At 47.0% G+C, this 16,680-nt stretch overlaps 1 protein-coding gene across 2 annotated transcripts in view; it reads left to right on the forward strand.

The window, feature by feature from the left end:
- Positions 1-16,206, forward strand: part of LOC119177206 (uncharacterized) — a 206,182-nt gene extending 189,976 nt beyond the window's left edge. Inside the window, exons 4-5 of one of the 2 annotated variants that reach the window (XR_012895009.1) lie at positions 8,792-8,857; positions 15,770-15,784. Coding sequence is in view for 1 of the 2 variants with exons in the window: in XM_075893761.1 (XP_075749876.1) it covers positions 8,792-8,857; positions 15,770-16,076 (373 nt within the window). In the remaining variant the exon portion in view is untranslated. Of the gene's footprint in view, positions 1-8,791; positions 8,858-15,769 lie in introns of both variants that reach the window. The other variant, XM_075893761.1, reaches the window with a different exon arrangement.
- Positions 16,207-16,680: the final 474 nt, after the last annotated feature.

A 16,680-nucleotide genomic window follows, 5' to 3' on the forward strand; every position in this document is an offset into this window, starting at 1 on the left:
TGAGTGTTCGGTGCGCGGCGCCGTCTTTATATGTACTCGGTACAGGTACTCAAACAACGATTACTAATAGAACCGTAACCCGTAGCACAACTACGAGGATGAGTTATCTTACACAGTGGTGTATTGGGTTGATGGGGCTGTTATTAGTTGACATAGAGAGAGAGAGAGAGAGGGGGGGGGGGCGGGGACAGGGTGGGTAGGTGTAAGTTAACCAGACGAAAGTCGGGTTTACTACCCTGCGGTGGAGAACGGGTGTAAAAAGGTGTATGCAAACGGGTAAACATGGGCCCTGCGCACACTCGAATGTTTGCAGCCCACCAATCATTCAAGCGGTTGCATCAAGCGCTCAAGCTCGTATGACCATGGCAGATGTACATTAATAATATATAGGGATAAAACACAATAATATGTACGTGCTAAAAGCACGGTTTGATCATGAGGTACGTCGTACAGGGCTCCGAAAATTACGACGATTTATTCTTTAATGGGCACTGCCATCTAATGACAGGTATGTATGGTAGCAGCTAATAGCGGTAAAGTGCCACTTAGTTTTTTCTCTTATTTTTTTGTGCGATTATTGATCTAACCAAACAGTGACTTTGAAGACGCTGCCTTATACGGCTCTGGTATGAAGAAGTGAACGTTGTCATTATCTCACGTTTTTTTTGATAAAATTAGTTTGTACTTTATGTGCTTCTAAAATAATTTAGGCCAGTATTCAAAGAGAAGTTTTGTAGTACTTAGCTGCCCTTAACGTGAAACATAGAAAAGTGTAGAAAGAGAGAGAGAGAGAGAGAGGAAAGGCTAAAGAAAGACATGAAGGTTAACCAAGTTGCACCCGTTCACTGCCTAACACTGGGCAAGCGGGGAAAGATGAGCAAAAGAATGAAGAAAAGATATGTGTGAGGTTTTCTTAGGCATATGCCGTGGTCACGAGTTCTCTGTCGGTGTTTTCGCGAACTTGGTGAACTGAAGCAAACGCCATATGACATGTTATTCTTGTAGAGTGGCCAATTAGGAATCGCTATGATGGTTTAAATCGCGAGCACTTCGTTTTCTCGAAGCTACCTAGAAATGGGCAGCCGCAGGATGCGTTGCCATTCACGGGTTTCAGCATATTTGATTGGTAGGTTAAGAAATCGTGGAGGGAACGCGATTTTTGTTTTTCGCGCATGCTTACGCGCGCATTTAGGGCTCACGAATGGTTTCCTCGATCAACTTGTGTATTTTCAAACGTCCCGCGACTTATTGGACCCCAGCGTGTTCGACGCTGGCGGCGTCGGACCGTGGCCCCATCTGTTAGTCGTAGGAGCGGGCTAGGGATGTTGAGCGCCGAGAGATGGCAGCACGCTTAGCGTGTCGCGTTCATTTGCGCCGCCGGAGAGGTAAGGAACTGCGATGGAGCCGCGCGACAGATTCCGCTAATTTACCCACGGCCGCGGGAGGGCGCCATTGCTGTCGCCGGCGGCCGAGGCCTACCGCAGCGGAGCTCTACTTTTTCTGCGGGCACCGGCATTCCGCGTAATTTACGGCGACGCGCTCCCTATGGCAGGGCGCCATAAAACGCAGGTGTCACATTGGCGTACGATGGCTCTGCGATGGTCGGGAGAAAAAAAAAAGAAAGTTTACTATGAACGTTGACTCAGCGGTTCAGTTTCTTTCTTGATGCTTTTCTTTACATACAATGTATATCTTTTGAGCCAAGCTCGTTCACTTTTACTTACCTTCTCTAGCAACACCGGTAATCCACTTGATCCCGCCCATTTTTTTTTTTTTTGGCGTTGCCATTCGTCGGCTGAGGTTTAACTACCGAAATTTCGCTGCTGTTTTATGTACTTTTTTTAGCATGGACGCCAGCTTTACTAGCGTTATTGGAGTGTTCGCACGAAGTTTTTCTCTTTTGTACCGTTTTTTATATTTGTGTTTTGCATGAAAGGTAAAAGATTAAACCGTTTCACAACTAACAGTTAATCAGGTAGCTTAACGGAACACTTATTTACTCTGGCGACCCGAGCTTTGCCGTAGGTTTAGATCAGGGCTAGGCATAATTTTCTGATGGACGCAACGTGCAGCGATGTGGCATTTTGCACGTAGCTAAAGTATCCGAGTGACGTCGCAGTAACTGAATTTAAATGTTTGTCAGTAAATAAAGGCAAGACGGTTAGAACACATCTAATATGAAATGATTGCTGCTGGATGTGTATTCGGCGTTCGCCCTTTTTTCAGACAACGTTCTTGGAATATAATTTTCACGCCAGCGTTCACTGCTTAAGTCATCATCCGGTTAACCCTCCTGCCTTATCGGGTAACGTTTCTTTCTCTTCAAATGTGGATCCGGTCTTCGGCAGCTTGCACGGCCAATGACTTTCCGTAGAGCGTTTCGCTGAGTCGCGCTCGGTATGCTTAGCGAACATGCCTGCTTACGTCCTCAACCCTCGCCCGTCCACCCACCCTCTTTCTCGCTTTACAGTTATCCATCCTCCAATAAATGCGCATTCACACCGCCGTACAGTGGTAGCTTAATCGGACCGGTGTGGGGGGAGGGAGCGCACCCACCTGTTAATCTCTCCCGAACTCGTGCCAGGCGTGCGAGCGGAATGCTGCTCCCAAATGCTGCGGCAAAGCGTGCTTTCGGCGTTTCTCTTCGCGCGGTGTTTTGTGTGTATAAAAAAGTAGCGACCCGCTTTTTACAGCACCGCTGGTGCGCGCTCGTCGTTTCTCCTCGTTCGGTCTCGATGCCGCGCAGCGAGTGAGTCTACATTTTTTTTTATTTCTCCGGACATATTGCCAAGCTTTACGACTCCCGGTAGGTCGTCGTCTTCGCCGTCCTGGAGCGTTCACAGAGTGAGCGCGCGGTGAGGGGTTAAAAGGGTGAGAAAGGATGGCGAAGGGGAGGCGTGTTTTGACGCCTTTACGGCGTCCTACTTGACACAGGAGAAGGTAGGGTGTGTTTCGCTATAGCTAGGAAAACGAGTGGGCGAGGCGTGGAGGCTTTTTTTTTTCTTTTCGTTGTGAAAGCACGCTTGCTCGTTCCTCACACGTGTTTTGAGAACGCTATAAATCAGCGCCACGCTTTGCTTCTCTCTCCTTTTGGTCGAGTCTGAGTCCGCCCCTTCGAGACTCGCTTCCTTCTCGCTGCCAGTTACCGCGAGAGCGTTGCGTCGACGGCTCGAGGGGGAGCTTGTTGGGCCGAGTACGTAATGCCGCGTTCGGGTGCATGCGGCTTAGGTCAAGTTTACAAAACTCTGTTCAATGCGTGACGGGCATAACGGGGGAAAAGGAGGTTCTGTTTTGGCTCTGTTTTCTTGAATTCCGCGTGAAAGGATCGAGCCGGAAGTGGAGCTTAACTAATTATCGCTCTAATTCTGACTGTACCGATTCGGTTTAAGCATTGATGTATGAGAATTGTTTTACTCTACGCCGCATGATCTTTTGATGGCGCGGGTTGAAGACGGCGTTGTAAAGGACAACGATGAAATTGTTTTCAGGAGTCATTGTGGTATTACAGTGGAGGGCTTTCTATAGCTACTCAGCTTTTGCTTGAACCACACTTCCGTTGAATTCAAGGATAACCTGTATTATAAAAAAATCTGGCGTTTGTATCGGATCTGAAGTGTCACCCTAACTGATTGGAATTTTTTTAGTAGAATGAACCGTGATTTGGTGGTGGATTTGCAGGTTGTTGCCACTACGGTATTTCGTTTTGTTGAGGAGTATTTAGTACTGGGCAGCAGTGTGCAAATATATACGTTTGTACAGTAACTTTTGAGAGCTTTTTGTGTGAAGGAAGGAGGGCTAAAATTTACCGGTGAGGTCCCGGTTCAAAACACCTTTCAGTTTCTGGATCTCACGCTATATGTTTCAGCCTGCCATACAAGTCTTTAAGTACGCTCCTCGATCTAATAAACCCTCTTCGGAGTTTCCACTCCTTTCATTCCATGGGCACAAAAAACGGAGGAGCCCTATCTTGTCTGAAATCCGCATGTCACCAAGTCGTGTCATCATTTGGCACAGGAGAGCTTCAGGCAGCAGGTTATTAGGCTAAAACGCGCCGGCTTCCTTAGTCTGTTCTGCAGGAAATCGCAAACGACTTATTAAACGTAATAAATAAAGACAGCGAACATCACCAGCAGGAACGTGAACGGAGCAGAGTAGCGGTAATACCGTACGTACTTGCGCTGTCACACCGAGTTAAAAAGACCGCCCATAGGTAGAAGCTAAGTGTTGATTTTACAGTCAAGAATAAACTGGCTAAGCTGTGCCCCACGATTGGGAAAAAGCTGGATGCTGCAGGACTGGTAAGCGCACAAACGTGCAAAGTCAAGCATAATGTTAGTTTTGTTCCATGTGCATGCAACCATGTTTTACTGTATTTCTCTCACATGTGGATGAGCGCATGCGGGGCAGACTTGGCGCTGCCTATACGTGCGCCGAAGGGAGCACCACCATTTTGTTTAGGTACCATGATCGTACCGCACGAGAGATTGCAGAGGCATTTTACATCCACACCAGGCAATCATCTTGTATCAGCCAGCTATTGGTATTTCAAAAAAGAAAAAAAAAGGTGGAGCTGCTCAAGAGAATCATGAGCACGTCGGATATGGTACGATGGCCCCGGGCTTTGAAACTACGACGCTGCGCAAGGGCAGTGGATGATAGCGTCGATATATATGTTTTATTTTCGTGAATGGAGCCTTCAGTTGATATTAATGCTGGTGTTCTTCCCTCTTTTTTGTCCTTGTGTAAGTGGGCGCTAAGAAAAAGGTGTGTAATAGTCACTCCGACACAACCGCGTTGCAGCCCGCGTTGCCACACTCGCAGATTCGTTTGACTGCACGAGTGTGTTCTCGTGTGACGGCATGCGACGTTCGCTCGGCACAGTGTACGACGTTCCCTCGTCGCTTTTGGGCGTTCGGCAGCACAGCACGTTCCGCTCCTCCCGACCCGCTGTGCGTTCAGACGTACCCGACGACTGCTTTTCAGCCCACCAAGCCGACTCGACACGGTATTGTCGGGTTTCTACGGTTGTAGGCGGTTTTGTTATGGTGTTCAGCTTCACCATTTCGGGGCGCTGTGAGCCAACGGAGCAGCTCGTAGCTGTCATCTTGAGGCAGTCCGTGCTTTCCAGATGGCGGATTCGATGACACAGAGGCGTCCGAAAATTGCATCCCATCCTTCCGTGGCTCGCGGCAGGCAATCAGGCGCCATGTGTGGCCGCAGCCGCTCTCTTGTAATAATTTGCGATTTTTCCATCGAGTTCTGGCCACTGAACAAGATAATCTTTGTACAGTACTTAGGTTAGGACTAGATGAACGCAGTAGCGCCCGCAGGAGTGCGTTTTTTTGTCTCCTTGCGATGCTACATATTAACAAGTCCTCCATCGTTTCTGTTCCGCACTCTGTGTTTTATCGACAAGCGGTTCTGCTATGCAATCGAACGTTCATGTCTTCAGTTTCAGTTTATTTCAGACATAGTTACCTGACAAGAAATATGTCCACGAGGCAAGGCAAAAAGAGACTCGTATGTCTCCTGACGAGGCCTTCACCCCGTACTTACACGTCTGACAGACAGGAGCAAAATCAGGGAAAATAAGTACAATGCTCATTGCACAACTTATATAAACAAAATAAAACGAACAGTAAAAAACACATTCAAACAAAAATTATACAAATTTTACATTGTTCATGTTTAACAGTTTTATAAAGTTACATAAATATACACTTTTTCGGATTTCGGTGCTGTATAGTCGTGGACGAGACGTCCGAGTCGTGACGCGTGCTGGTCCCAATGTCACCCAATCGATTTGCTGGTAAAGTAACGGTGCGTGCGTGGTCGGTATATCGGCGTACAGCGAGGGTCTCCGGAAAGCAACTGAATAGCCCAAAACTATGTCGCCAAATGGGCCAAATGGCGTGGATGGAAAGGAGGTCTCACGACATCTAAATTTGATATGTTGCGTGGTTGGTGCGTGATCTAAGCAGTTGTAAAAAGAATAAAGCAAAAACAAAAGGCTGATTACTAGTGTGTCTTAAAATCTGTCATGCTTCGCAATAATCTTGTAGTAAAATGAAATAACTTGCATCGAAGGACTCGCATTCGCGAGTGCTGTCGCCATGAAAGCGCTAAGTGCACCCGCATTAAGCGAAACGCTGAACAAGATATATATAAAGTGTGTGTGTGTGTGTCTCCTTAATGAAGTGACATTCACCATCGTACTGACGTCCAATAGACACTGCCGATTTTGTCGTATGCGTCACCACTTTTTCGTAGCTTCTCGCGTGTCGTGTACTTTATTCACGCCGCATCGACGGCTCCTTGTGCGTGACAAAAATAGATCTCGAAGGCTATGCATTGGTGGCCATGCGCACGCTGGAAACGAATATTGAAGCAAGTCATTATCATGATGTTTCAGACGCCAGCTATTTCTTAACTCTCATCGAGTTTGTCTTTATTACGTGTCAACGTGTGTATATGCATCCCCTGTTTAGCTCGAGAAGTATATACGTTAGTTTGGGGTGAGGGCGTTGTTGCTCGTTTTATTGCTTGGTCTCGTTTTTTTCGCATGGTTTTCGTCCCTGTTGGGTACATGCAGATAGAACGGAGTCAACGCTCTTATTGTTTATATTCATTCCCAATGCAGGGCAACCTCATGTCCTCGGTTGACAAGGCGACGAGCTGCCAGATCCCGTATAGCACTCAACCCCCTCGCCCACCTCCGTCCCTCATCCTTCACACGCACACACAGACGCGCAGTTTCACAATGGACTTACGGGGAGTGGCGAGTCTTAATTAGTCCGCAGTGGCGCATAATCTGCGCGAGTTTGGAAATCCTCGCGTCTCGCGCCTTGGCCGTCACTCAGCGGCGGCGCGGCTGCTGGTGTAGAGATTGCCGTGCTTAGATGCGGGCGCTCTATAAGCTGCCCGGCGGCTCGCTTGCTCCGGCCTCTATAGGCGGTCGCTTAATTTTTTTTTTCTTCTTCTTAAAGATATCTACGTTTTCTGATTGCGATGCCTCAGCCTTTTGAGCCTATCCCTTCGGTACTCGATATCGTACGTTCCCAAGCGTGGAGAATGCGCCGGGCCCGTTTGTCCAATACGCTTGCTCCTTCTATTCTTACTCCTTTCTTTCACGCTGCGCTTACCTGCGGGGAGCTGTGCACGTGGTGACCAAGAATCGAGCGGCGGCTCGCGGGATTCTTCGGTGGTGTGTGATTGTGCTCGGCGTTGCGAAAGTGGTCGCGAGAGATTGGCTTTGGCAGGTAAAAGGCCGGCCGTCATTGTTCGTCGAGGGTGAATTTTAACTCTGACCGGAGAACGCTTCTCTCTTCTCTGTGCGTATGCGTTCTCTACCGCGGGCTTCGTACTTCGCGCGCTTATCTTGGAAGTTCGGGAGCCAGGTTTAAATCCGTCTTACGAAACGTCGCGAGGAACCCGAAACCGGCTTTTGTGTTCTTCTTGGCGCCGGCGTAGCCAATCAGAACTCCCTTCTCGCGCTGTCCATATTCTGGCAGACAGGCTGTACGAGTCCTGAAAACTGTTGTAGCACTAATGAATCAGTCTCGAACAGCCCGGCGAGTGTTTGCGCCCGCCGGGCTGTTCGGTGCTGTCTTATGTTCGCGCGCGAATCTTGTTCCGTTTGCCCAGAACTTTCGCTCTGGCCTTTCCCGGGGTCCATTCTTCTCAATGCGAGTCCTGTCCTTCTGAATTCAAGTTTTTGAAGTTGATTTTAAATCACAAATCGCGCGCTTTCGTCTATTGTGTTCCGGCGGACGTATCCGGAGTTTGTTCGAATTATGTAACGTTAGAAGTGGACGAAAGGCGGCAAAATCCTGTATCCTGTGATTGTGCGCACGCTGCGATTAAAATAAAGAAAATAAGTGTTTGAGTTAACTGACGTTGTGGTAACGAGAGTTTGCTAAGGCTAACAATTGTTTGGAACCTAATAGTCCAGTTTCGCCGCGTCAGCCTTTTACTGCGTTTTCTGTTAACTTCTTCTTTTTTCGTTCTCTATCAAAATCTACAACATCATTTTTTTTGCTGCTGCTGCTGCTGCTTCAACATGATGATTTTAGTTTCTTTGTTTCTGTTGCGATGTATGTTTTTTTTTAGAAATTTAAGCGACAGGGAGCAACATCGCTTGCTTCGGTGTTCAGAAGCGCGTTTCCCAGCGTTTCAAGTGCGGTCGCCTCGCATTCCGTTGTTCTTATGCAGCAAGTAAGGCTGTTTTTTTTTTAGAGGAAAACAGCTGTAGCGACAATGAACTCTGAGAGATCTTGACAGAGCAAGTTTTGTGTACACTTTTTGTTTGCCTTTTCACGAGCTCAGCGTGGACTCTCAGTTGCAGTCTGTGTTTGTGCTTTTTTCATGACTGCTCCCTGCGTTCGTTTTGGTCAGCGTGGAATAGTCCATGAATGTTGTACGTGCTGTGTGCCCTCGTGGCTGCACTGTACGAGAAAAACAAAAAAGACTAACTCTTTTCGGTGAGTCCGGACTTGCCATATATGACTCTCTTTAGGGAGTAATCTTGACTATTTTAACACGACTCTACTAAGACAGTATAATGACCACCAAAAAGACCTGTCTGTTTAAAAAGAATGACATACGTGGCTGGTCAGAACTCTAAAAAAAAGAAAAGAGCCAACTGACTTTTTCTTCTTCATCTTAAGGGGATAGTGTCGACTTCCTCAATACATTCGAACACTTGCTAGACTACATAACACTTGTAAGAGCTGTGATAGGAGCTTTGCACGACAATGGTCATACTGACCAAACACTTCTGTTCTCGCTACAGGCGTTACCTGGCGCCAGACCACCCACCTGGTACAACGCACGGCGGCTGGGACATCCCCCACCAAAGGTCAGTCAGTGCTCCACGAGTGTTGAAGATTGGGCGAGTTGGTTCGTCGTACTTGAACTGGTATAGCGCATTATGCGGAAGAAGAAACGGCTGAGCAGACCGACACAAGAGGACAGAGCGCTACTGATAGCGCTCTGTCCTCTTGTGTCGGTCTGCTCAGCCATTTCTTCTTCCGCATAATGCGCTATACCAGTTCAAGTACAGTCAGTTCTCGCTCTTCGCATTATTCTCTCTGCTTGCACGCGTCTCTCGGTAATGTAGCCGCACTGAGGGTTACGGGGAAGGCGCTCGCGTGCTTGATCACTTCGTCGCGCCGTCGAACGACCGCTCTTCGTCCTCGTGGCTCGTACCAGTGGCGGAACGCAACACGCTGGTGTGCAGTCGTTGGGCCTATTGTGAAAAACCACAAAGCGCGCGTTCACCCGCCGCTGTGGTCTGCTGGTTAAGGTATGCTAGACTGGTGAGCTGAAGGTCGCGGGATTGAATCCTGGCCGCATTTTCGATGGAGGCGAAAATGCTTGAGACCCGTGCACGTTAAGGAATCGCAGATGGTAGATATATTTTGCAGCTCTTCAGTACGGCGTCTGTCGTAATCATATCGTGGTTTTGGGACGTTAAATCCCAACAAATACAGGCATTATATTGGGTGTTTTCAAATACATTGTTAATTCAAGGGTAGCTTCTTATTCAAGGAAGAGAATTAATTTAAAACAATCTTCTTTTAGTAAAATAGTTGCCTGCACCATTTCATGAGATTGTGGTCTTCGCGCTGCTGTTTCGCAACCCGAATAGTGCAGCAACACTTGAAGCCCCTAAACCACTTTGAGCTTAAGAACGAGAGTATCCGGTATCTCTCCGTATGCCTGCACATTGCACAAAGCAGCGCATGCGCAGTATAAGCGTGATTTCGCAGGTGTCGCGGAGTAACGCATGACGTATCGTGCGAAGCCAATACCTGCGTTTTTTTTTTTTTTTTTGACTGCGGCACGCGCACGCAATACGCGCGGTTCCTTCCAGTGCCCGCGTCGTCGAAGGCAATCAATTCCGGAATGTCGTAAATTTGCTCGTTTTCCAAACTGCCGGTCGGTCCCCGCTCGATTCAATCCTCCGGGTGAGAACGGCATTCGAAAATGGTCTGCTCGCGGTCGCTTTGCTGTTTATAGACTCGCTATACGGAGCGCCGCTGAAATCCGGGCGTGTTTTTTTTATTTTAAGACTTGTTCGATTTTGTGCATGCGATGTCATACTGCTCGTTTTTTTTTTATTCCTTATCTTTGTCGTTTTACTTTTCGAGCGAAAAGTAGGGAGTTTTTCTTTTTGCCTTCCTATATATAGCGTGCGTATTGTGATTTTCAGTTTTGTCGTGGGGTCTGCTGCTCTGCTTTTGTTGAGTACGCTGCTGCGGCATTAAAAATGAATTTTCTTATTAACAGAACCACCCGCACTCCCTTCCCACTCGCGCGCCTGTCTTTCTCTTCTTATTTTTTTGTGTGTGTTGATACGTGTTAGTCCTTAAACGCGGTCGAGTGCACGTTCTGTCTCACCTCTTCAGGACAGTGCATGTCTCTTTGACGTCAGAGATGCTTGCCTGGAGGGAGAGGAATGATTTTTCGTTAAAAGAAAAGTTTAGTTGGCTGGAACTTGGCTTTTTCGGCGTCAAGATGTCGAGGTCTTGCTTCTTCGGCGCCTCGCGGGCGGCCAAAATGTTGCTCCTTGAATCAATCCAATATATATATATATATATATATATATATATATATATATATATATATATATATATATATATATATATATATATATATATATATATATATATATATATATATATATATATATATATAAGGGAAAGAAGTGTATGCCTAAGGGCTCGTTTTTCCGTGTTTTGACACAATATTAATGAGATCTAACAGACAGTAATGCCAATGAATGTACAGGGAAAGTTATTAGAACCAATGGAATGTAAATAAGAAGAAACAAAGTGGGTGAAAAAATAACCAGTCGTGAGCAGGAATCGAACCTACGACCTTCGAATAACGCGTTCGATGCTCTCTCTTTTATATATATATATATATATATATATATATATATATATATATATATATATATATATATATATATATATATATATATATATAGTTGGGAGCGGTGCAGAAGTAACTACGTTCAGTTCAATTCCTTATGCGTGTTTGATTCCCTACGCTTTAATTAGTTGCTTTGAAGTGGTGGTTAGATTCGCCACGTTTCATTGCTTGGATAACGCTTAAGTGGTGCCTGAAACATGGCGGCCATGACATATTTCGCGAAGCATAAAAGAGGCGTGAGCGATGATAATGCCTGGAGCTTGACGTGCCAATATAATGTGATTATGAGGCTCGCCATATGCAAGGCTCCGAAAAATTTGGACCATCTGGCGTTCTTTAGCGTGCACCAACATCGCATAGTTCACGAACCTCGACGCCTCCCTCGCAATGCGACCGCCGCCGTCAGGGTCGAACACGTGACCTTAGGTTCAGCAGTCGAGCGTCGTGGATAAACCGGTGGGCAGGCGGGAGTGGTAGAAGGGGTCAGAAAGGGGAGAATTACTATTAAGTTTTAAGGAAATGCTGGGATCGATTGTCATGGTAGCTACGCAGCCTTCGTATTATTATTAATGCAATAGCGTTGAAAAGCTCATTCCGCAGAAATTCTGCCATCGTTGGTGTCTGCGTCGTTGGCTGTGAGCGAAAAACAATCATCTTATGCGTCACCGGAAAATGTAGAATGATGCAAATAAAAGAATTGATGAAAAAATCTCTGGTCAGAGTGGGGATCGCACCCGGGTCTTTTGCGTGGCAAGCGGATGTTCTACCACACGGCCACAAGTTTTTTTTTTTTCTCTTTATTTCCGGTTAAACTTCACGCAGTGGATGACGGCCGTAGTAATTGTCCTGTCATGTACGTTGTGTGTTGTAATGTATTTACGCGACCATGCGTCTGCATGGAATACACTGAAAAGAACTTAATCTGCTTGCGAATGCAACGAAAGTAGTCCTTATGATTTACAAACACGCGCCTCCTGTATACGTACTTCACAGTGCAACATGAAATATTGCAATGCGCGGTACAAGCGCCCATTGCCAGCGGGCGCCAGTACATGTGATTATCATAACGGCTTTGTGCTTTAAATCCGGTCCCCCACTACAACAGGCATACACGCTACGGCGCCTATTCCCTCGAAACCACGTAGTGTAAGTGCTTGAAGTACGCACTAGTAACAGGGGTCGCTATCGCATTCAACATGTAAAGGCGAAGCTTTAGGGTCCCCTAGTTTTTTTTTTTTTAATTTGGGCGTAACACGTACACAGGGTTTGCCCAAGAGATAAAGCAAAAGGAGGACGTAAACCTCCCGACTATATATAATGACAGTAATAAACATGACGTAATGATGTAATCACAGGAAGAACATAAGCAAACATTTAAGAAAATCAAGAATACCTTACTAATAAAGTAACTAAGTTATACTAGGAACAATAATATTTTGTAACGTGATGATGCAGTCGCTGAACATCGTTATTATTATTGTACTCACTATTGCAACAAAGTTTTCGCAACACATCCGTCTCCAAAGCAAGAAACATGTTCATTACTAAACATTTAAATTCTCGTATTCACAATTTCTGATTATTTCAACGATGGTACAATGCACATTGAATAAACACACTGTTTCATACTCGATAGTTTGTATGCCATGGTTTGTCCGGAGTTTCTTTGTTAGTGTTAATTTGCGGCGTAAGCTGTATTCTGTAAGCTATACCCAGACACTCCCACCTGGTTCTCGGTGCAGTGTGTAATACTCGTCTTGGAATGGTGGCCGTCTTCTTTACGTTCTGTTCCATGTTTTCTTTTATTAATATTTCGTTTTTGCCTATCTCTTCTCACTCTTGCATATCCCGGCTGCGGCGGCTGCATTTCCGATAGAGGCGGAAATGTAGGCCCGTGTGCTCAGATCTGGGTGCACGTTAAAGAACCCCAGGTGGTCTAAATTTCCGGAGCCCTCCCCTACGGCGTCTGTCAGAGTCATATGGTGGTTTTGGGACGTTAAACCCCACATATAAATCAATCTCAGTCTGGCATTATGGGTAGCGTGTTCGGGCCCCATCGGCTATGTCGTTCTGGGGAAAGCTTGGCTTTCGTGTCATGGCGCATAATTTCTTTCTCCGTGCTTCAAAGGCACCGCAATCTTTCGTTGTTATATTGCAAGCATCTATTCTCTTTTGAAGAAATAAAAAGGCGTTTTTTTTTCACCTTACCGCCATTTTCCTGTTCCTTCATTGTAAAAAGTAAATCTGTGTTGCTGAAAAAAAAAAGAACTGGTTTACTTGAGCGTATATTAAGAGGGATCTCGGTGGTTGACTTGGCGTCGCGTAGCGTACGAGCAGATGTGTTACGAAAATTAACCGTATATAGACTTCGCGGAAATATTTTCATGTCTTCACTTGCTTCACACTCGGAACTGAATTGGGTCAGTTTGGCGCCACTCTGCGTCTGTAGTTATTTCATACTTCTTTTGCCATCATCTCGCACGCCGCTCTCCGAAATATCTGGCCACGACGGCTGCGCTCTCTGCTTTCATCGAAGTTTTTTATTGTTTTCTGTTCATTTAGCATATGAACATTAATTCGCGCCTACTTTTGTAACGGTCTACTGGTGATGCCGTTCATTTCAGTGTGTTCGCAGCACTTTGCATGGTGGGATGTCTTGTCCTTGTTGGGTCAATAGGGTACATAGTCCAGCAAAACTTGGAAACACACTGAGATCAGAGGAAAGAGGTAGGAGGGAGCAGAAATGTCGTGTGCTAACTCACCCATCAACATGTCTTACTCAACCTTGTTAAGTCGTTTCGCTTCGCCTTCTAAAATTCACTTTTCTCTTTAATTTAGGCATGGTAAAGTGCTACTCAGGCGTCATGATCAGCGATGACATTGCTGTTTTGTGTCTGACATGGCACGTGTATTGTCTTGAAATGCTGCGAGCCAAATGTAGTGCGTTAGCGGGCATAGAGTGTCACTTTCAAGTTCGTTTCGTTTTATGATTTGTTTTTAGAAAAGAACAAAAAAAAACTTGGCGCTTCGTGGTTTATATTGCGGGAGTGCGCACACACGTGAGCTTCATTTCTAAACCAGCTAGGCTGTTACAGGAAGAATAAGAAAAAAAAAAGAAGAGGAGAAAAAAAAACACTTATTGGATTTCTTTTCTGTCCGTGGCTGTTAGTGTGCGCGCAGAGATTGTATGGTTGCAGATGCGTGTTAAATTGTAAGAAAAAAATAATTAAATCCTGACTAACATTAATAAATCGGCTATGTATGTATCCTCAGTATTTTACTCTTATTTCATTGGTCAGTGCCACTCATTTTCGACCCGGAATTTATCTTAGCTCATTCCCGCGTTCTATTATCACTTCTGAAAAAAAAAAGTAATAATAGAAGCACGTTAAAAGTTGTTCGTTGTAAATGTGATTTGTTGAAAAACTGAACTTTTGTTGTTTATTTTTCCCGTCTCTATTATCATTCGTGTGCGCGCGCTGGGAAAAAAGAACTATGGACTGTACGTGGGAAAACGAAGATGAGTGTTGCGTGCGTACCTTATTTCCAAATGTGGACAGGCGAAGCGGCCCCAGACGATTGTTGTTGTATATTGTGCGCACAATAAACGCGCACTCCTCTGAATTCAGGAGCACTTGCGCGCGCGGGGGAATGCCGATTAATGGAGCAAACAAATCCTTCATGCTTTACGCAGAATCTCTAATCGCACTCGTGGAGTAAACGAACGCGAAATGCGGCAGTTTGTTCAAGCTTTTCTCGTCTCACGTATCATGTATGGACTGCCGTATCATCCGGTCAACCGTACGCAGATAATCAAACTCGACCGGCTGCTTAACGAGGCCAAACGCATGGTTACCGGACTACCAAGGTACACACGCCTGGATGCGCTCAAGAGCTGCAGCAAGCTCAATAATCTGACCGAGCTCATCGACATGCACATCCACACACAGGAAACGAGGCTTCGCGCAACAAATGCCGGGCGATACACGCTTATGCTTCTCGGGTATGACATCAACACACTGCCCATGCTGCCTAACAAAACGCCGCCTTGGGAAATCACGGTACTCACCGACGGCAAGCCACTTCCGTTGAATATGGACCCTAATCAGCGAGCACGGCGCCTTAACTACGCCAAGAGACATGCTAGGGCCACGAGTTCACTCCCCATGACTGAACGCGTCGTATACACTGACGCTGCACTTCCTGCAGACGGTACCAGTAACACTTGTTATGCCACTGCGTGGTACGACCAGACAAACAGAAATCAGAGCCGACGTTATCATGCTTCAGCAGATGCGATGTATAGCACTCGAGCAGAGCTAGTGGGCATCTTAGATTATTTGGAGTGGGCCCTCGAAATGTCACCTCAAACTGACCCTGTTCACCATCGTGTGTACACTGATTCCCAGGCTGCCCATCGGGCATGCGCTAATGTTCTTTACACAGATCCTGTACTCCAGAAGATCCGACACCAGACGCGCCTGCTCCGCGAATGTGGTCATGACGTTACCATCCACTGGGTCCCCGGGCATTGCGGTATCCCCGGAAACGAGAAGGCTCACAGATTAGCGCGCGCTCATCTCCTCACCGCGCTAGCCAGAGCTTCCGATACTCCTTCCACTTTTCTGGCTACCCCACCCGAGCTAGCAGATCCGATAGCAGATAAGCACATTACCAAACAACGTCGCGCCGCCTACCTCACAGCAGTGGGTAATCCACTCTCGATACCATTGCTTCCTTCGAAGGTATTCACACGGAGAGAGTCTGTCCTGCTTCGGAGAATTCAGGCAGGAACACTCCTTACCCCTTTCTTGCTGAACCGTTTCCACAGGGGTGACACGCCACCACCCGTGACAGGTCTCTGCTCCACGTGCAACTGCCGGGCTGATCTCAACCACTTGTGCTGGGAGTGCCCTGTGTACAACCCGCCTAGGCTCCGTGCCCTGGCCACCATAAAACGGGGACCCTGGCCTTCTTCTCTCCGGACATGGGCCTGCCCGGAGCCTTCGCCCCCTGATCGCGCCATCGAGTTCTGGCGAGCACTCATCATGTTCCTCCAGGACCCGGCCGCGCCACCGGTTGGCGACCGGCTCCGCGACAGCCACAAGATTCAAGCCATTCAAGCGGCCCCCACTTAGCTGCCTCCATGACGTCCGGTAATAAAACGGAGGCAGCTCTACCCCCCCCCCCCCTGCTATAGTGCCCTGACTGTCCACCGCAGCGCCTTCGGCGCGAACAAAGTGGAATAAACATGGTTTCATTCATTCATTCCGATTAATGGCTTTTCATTTCCGTTGCAAAAGCGCGCGTGCCTGCCGCCTGCCGAACGAAGTGCGCTCGTGCGGTGGAAGCGGAGACTTCTGCTGCCGCCGCGGCGCGGCATAGCCCTGCGTCGTAAATCACGCGCCGCTGTCGAGAGAGGGCGGCGAATAGGATGCGATTGCGCATTTTCGCATTGGTTACCGCAGCGAACGAGTCACCTGCTTTGCCGCGGCCGATTGTCGAGCACCCACAGCTTCCGAGCTTTTCAAAGTTCCTGGCTTCCATAAATAAAGCCTGTTGTGTCGACTCTCTGTGTGCGAAAGAAAGAAAGAAAGAAAGAAAGAAAGAAAGAAAGAAGGAAGGAAGGAAAGGAAGAAAGAAAGAAAGAAAGTTGATGATGATGCATGGAACCAATGGCGCAGAGAGGAGTTTAAAGGCCGATCAGGAATCCAGGCGAGGTGAGCGCTGGCTCGGAGCTTC

The sequence above is a fragment of the Rhipicephalus microplus genome, chromosome 4 (assembly GCF_043290135.1).
Source record: "Rhipicephalus microplus isolate Deutch F79 chromosome 4, USDA_Rmic, whole genome shotgun sequence".
Classification (NCBI taxonomy): domain Eukaryota; kingdom Metazoa; phylum Arthropoda; class Arachnida; order Ixodida; family Ixodidae; genus Rhipicephalus; species Rhipicephalus microplus.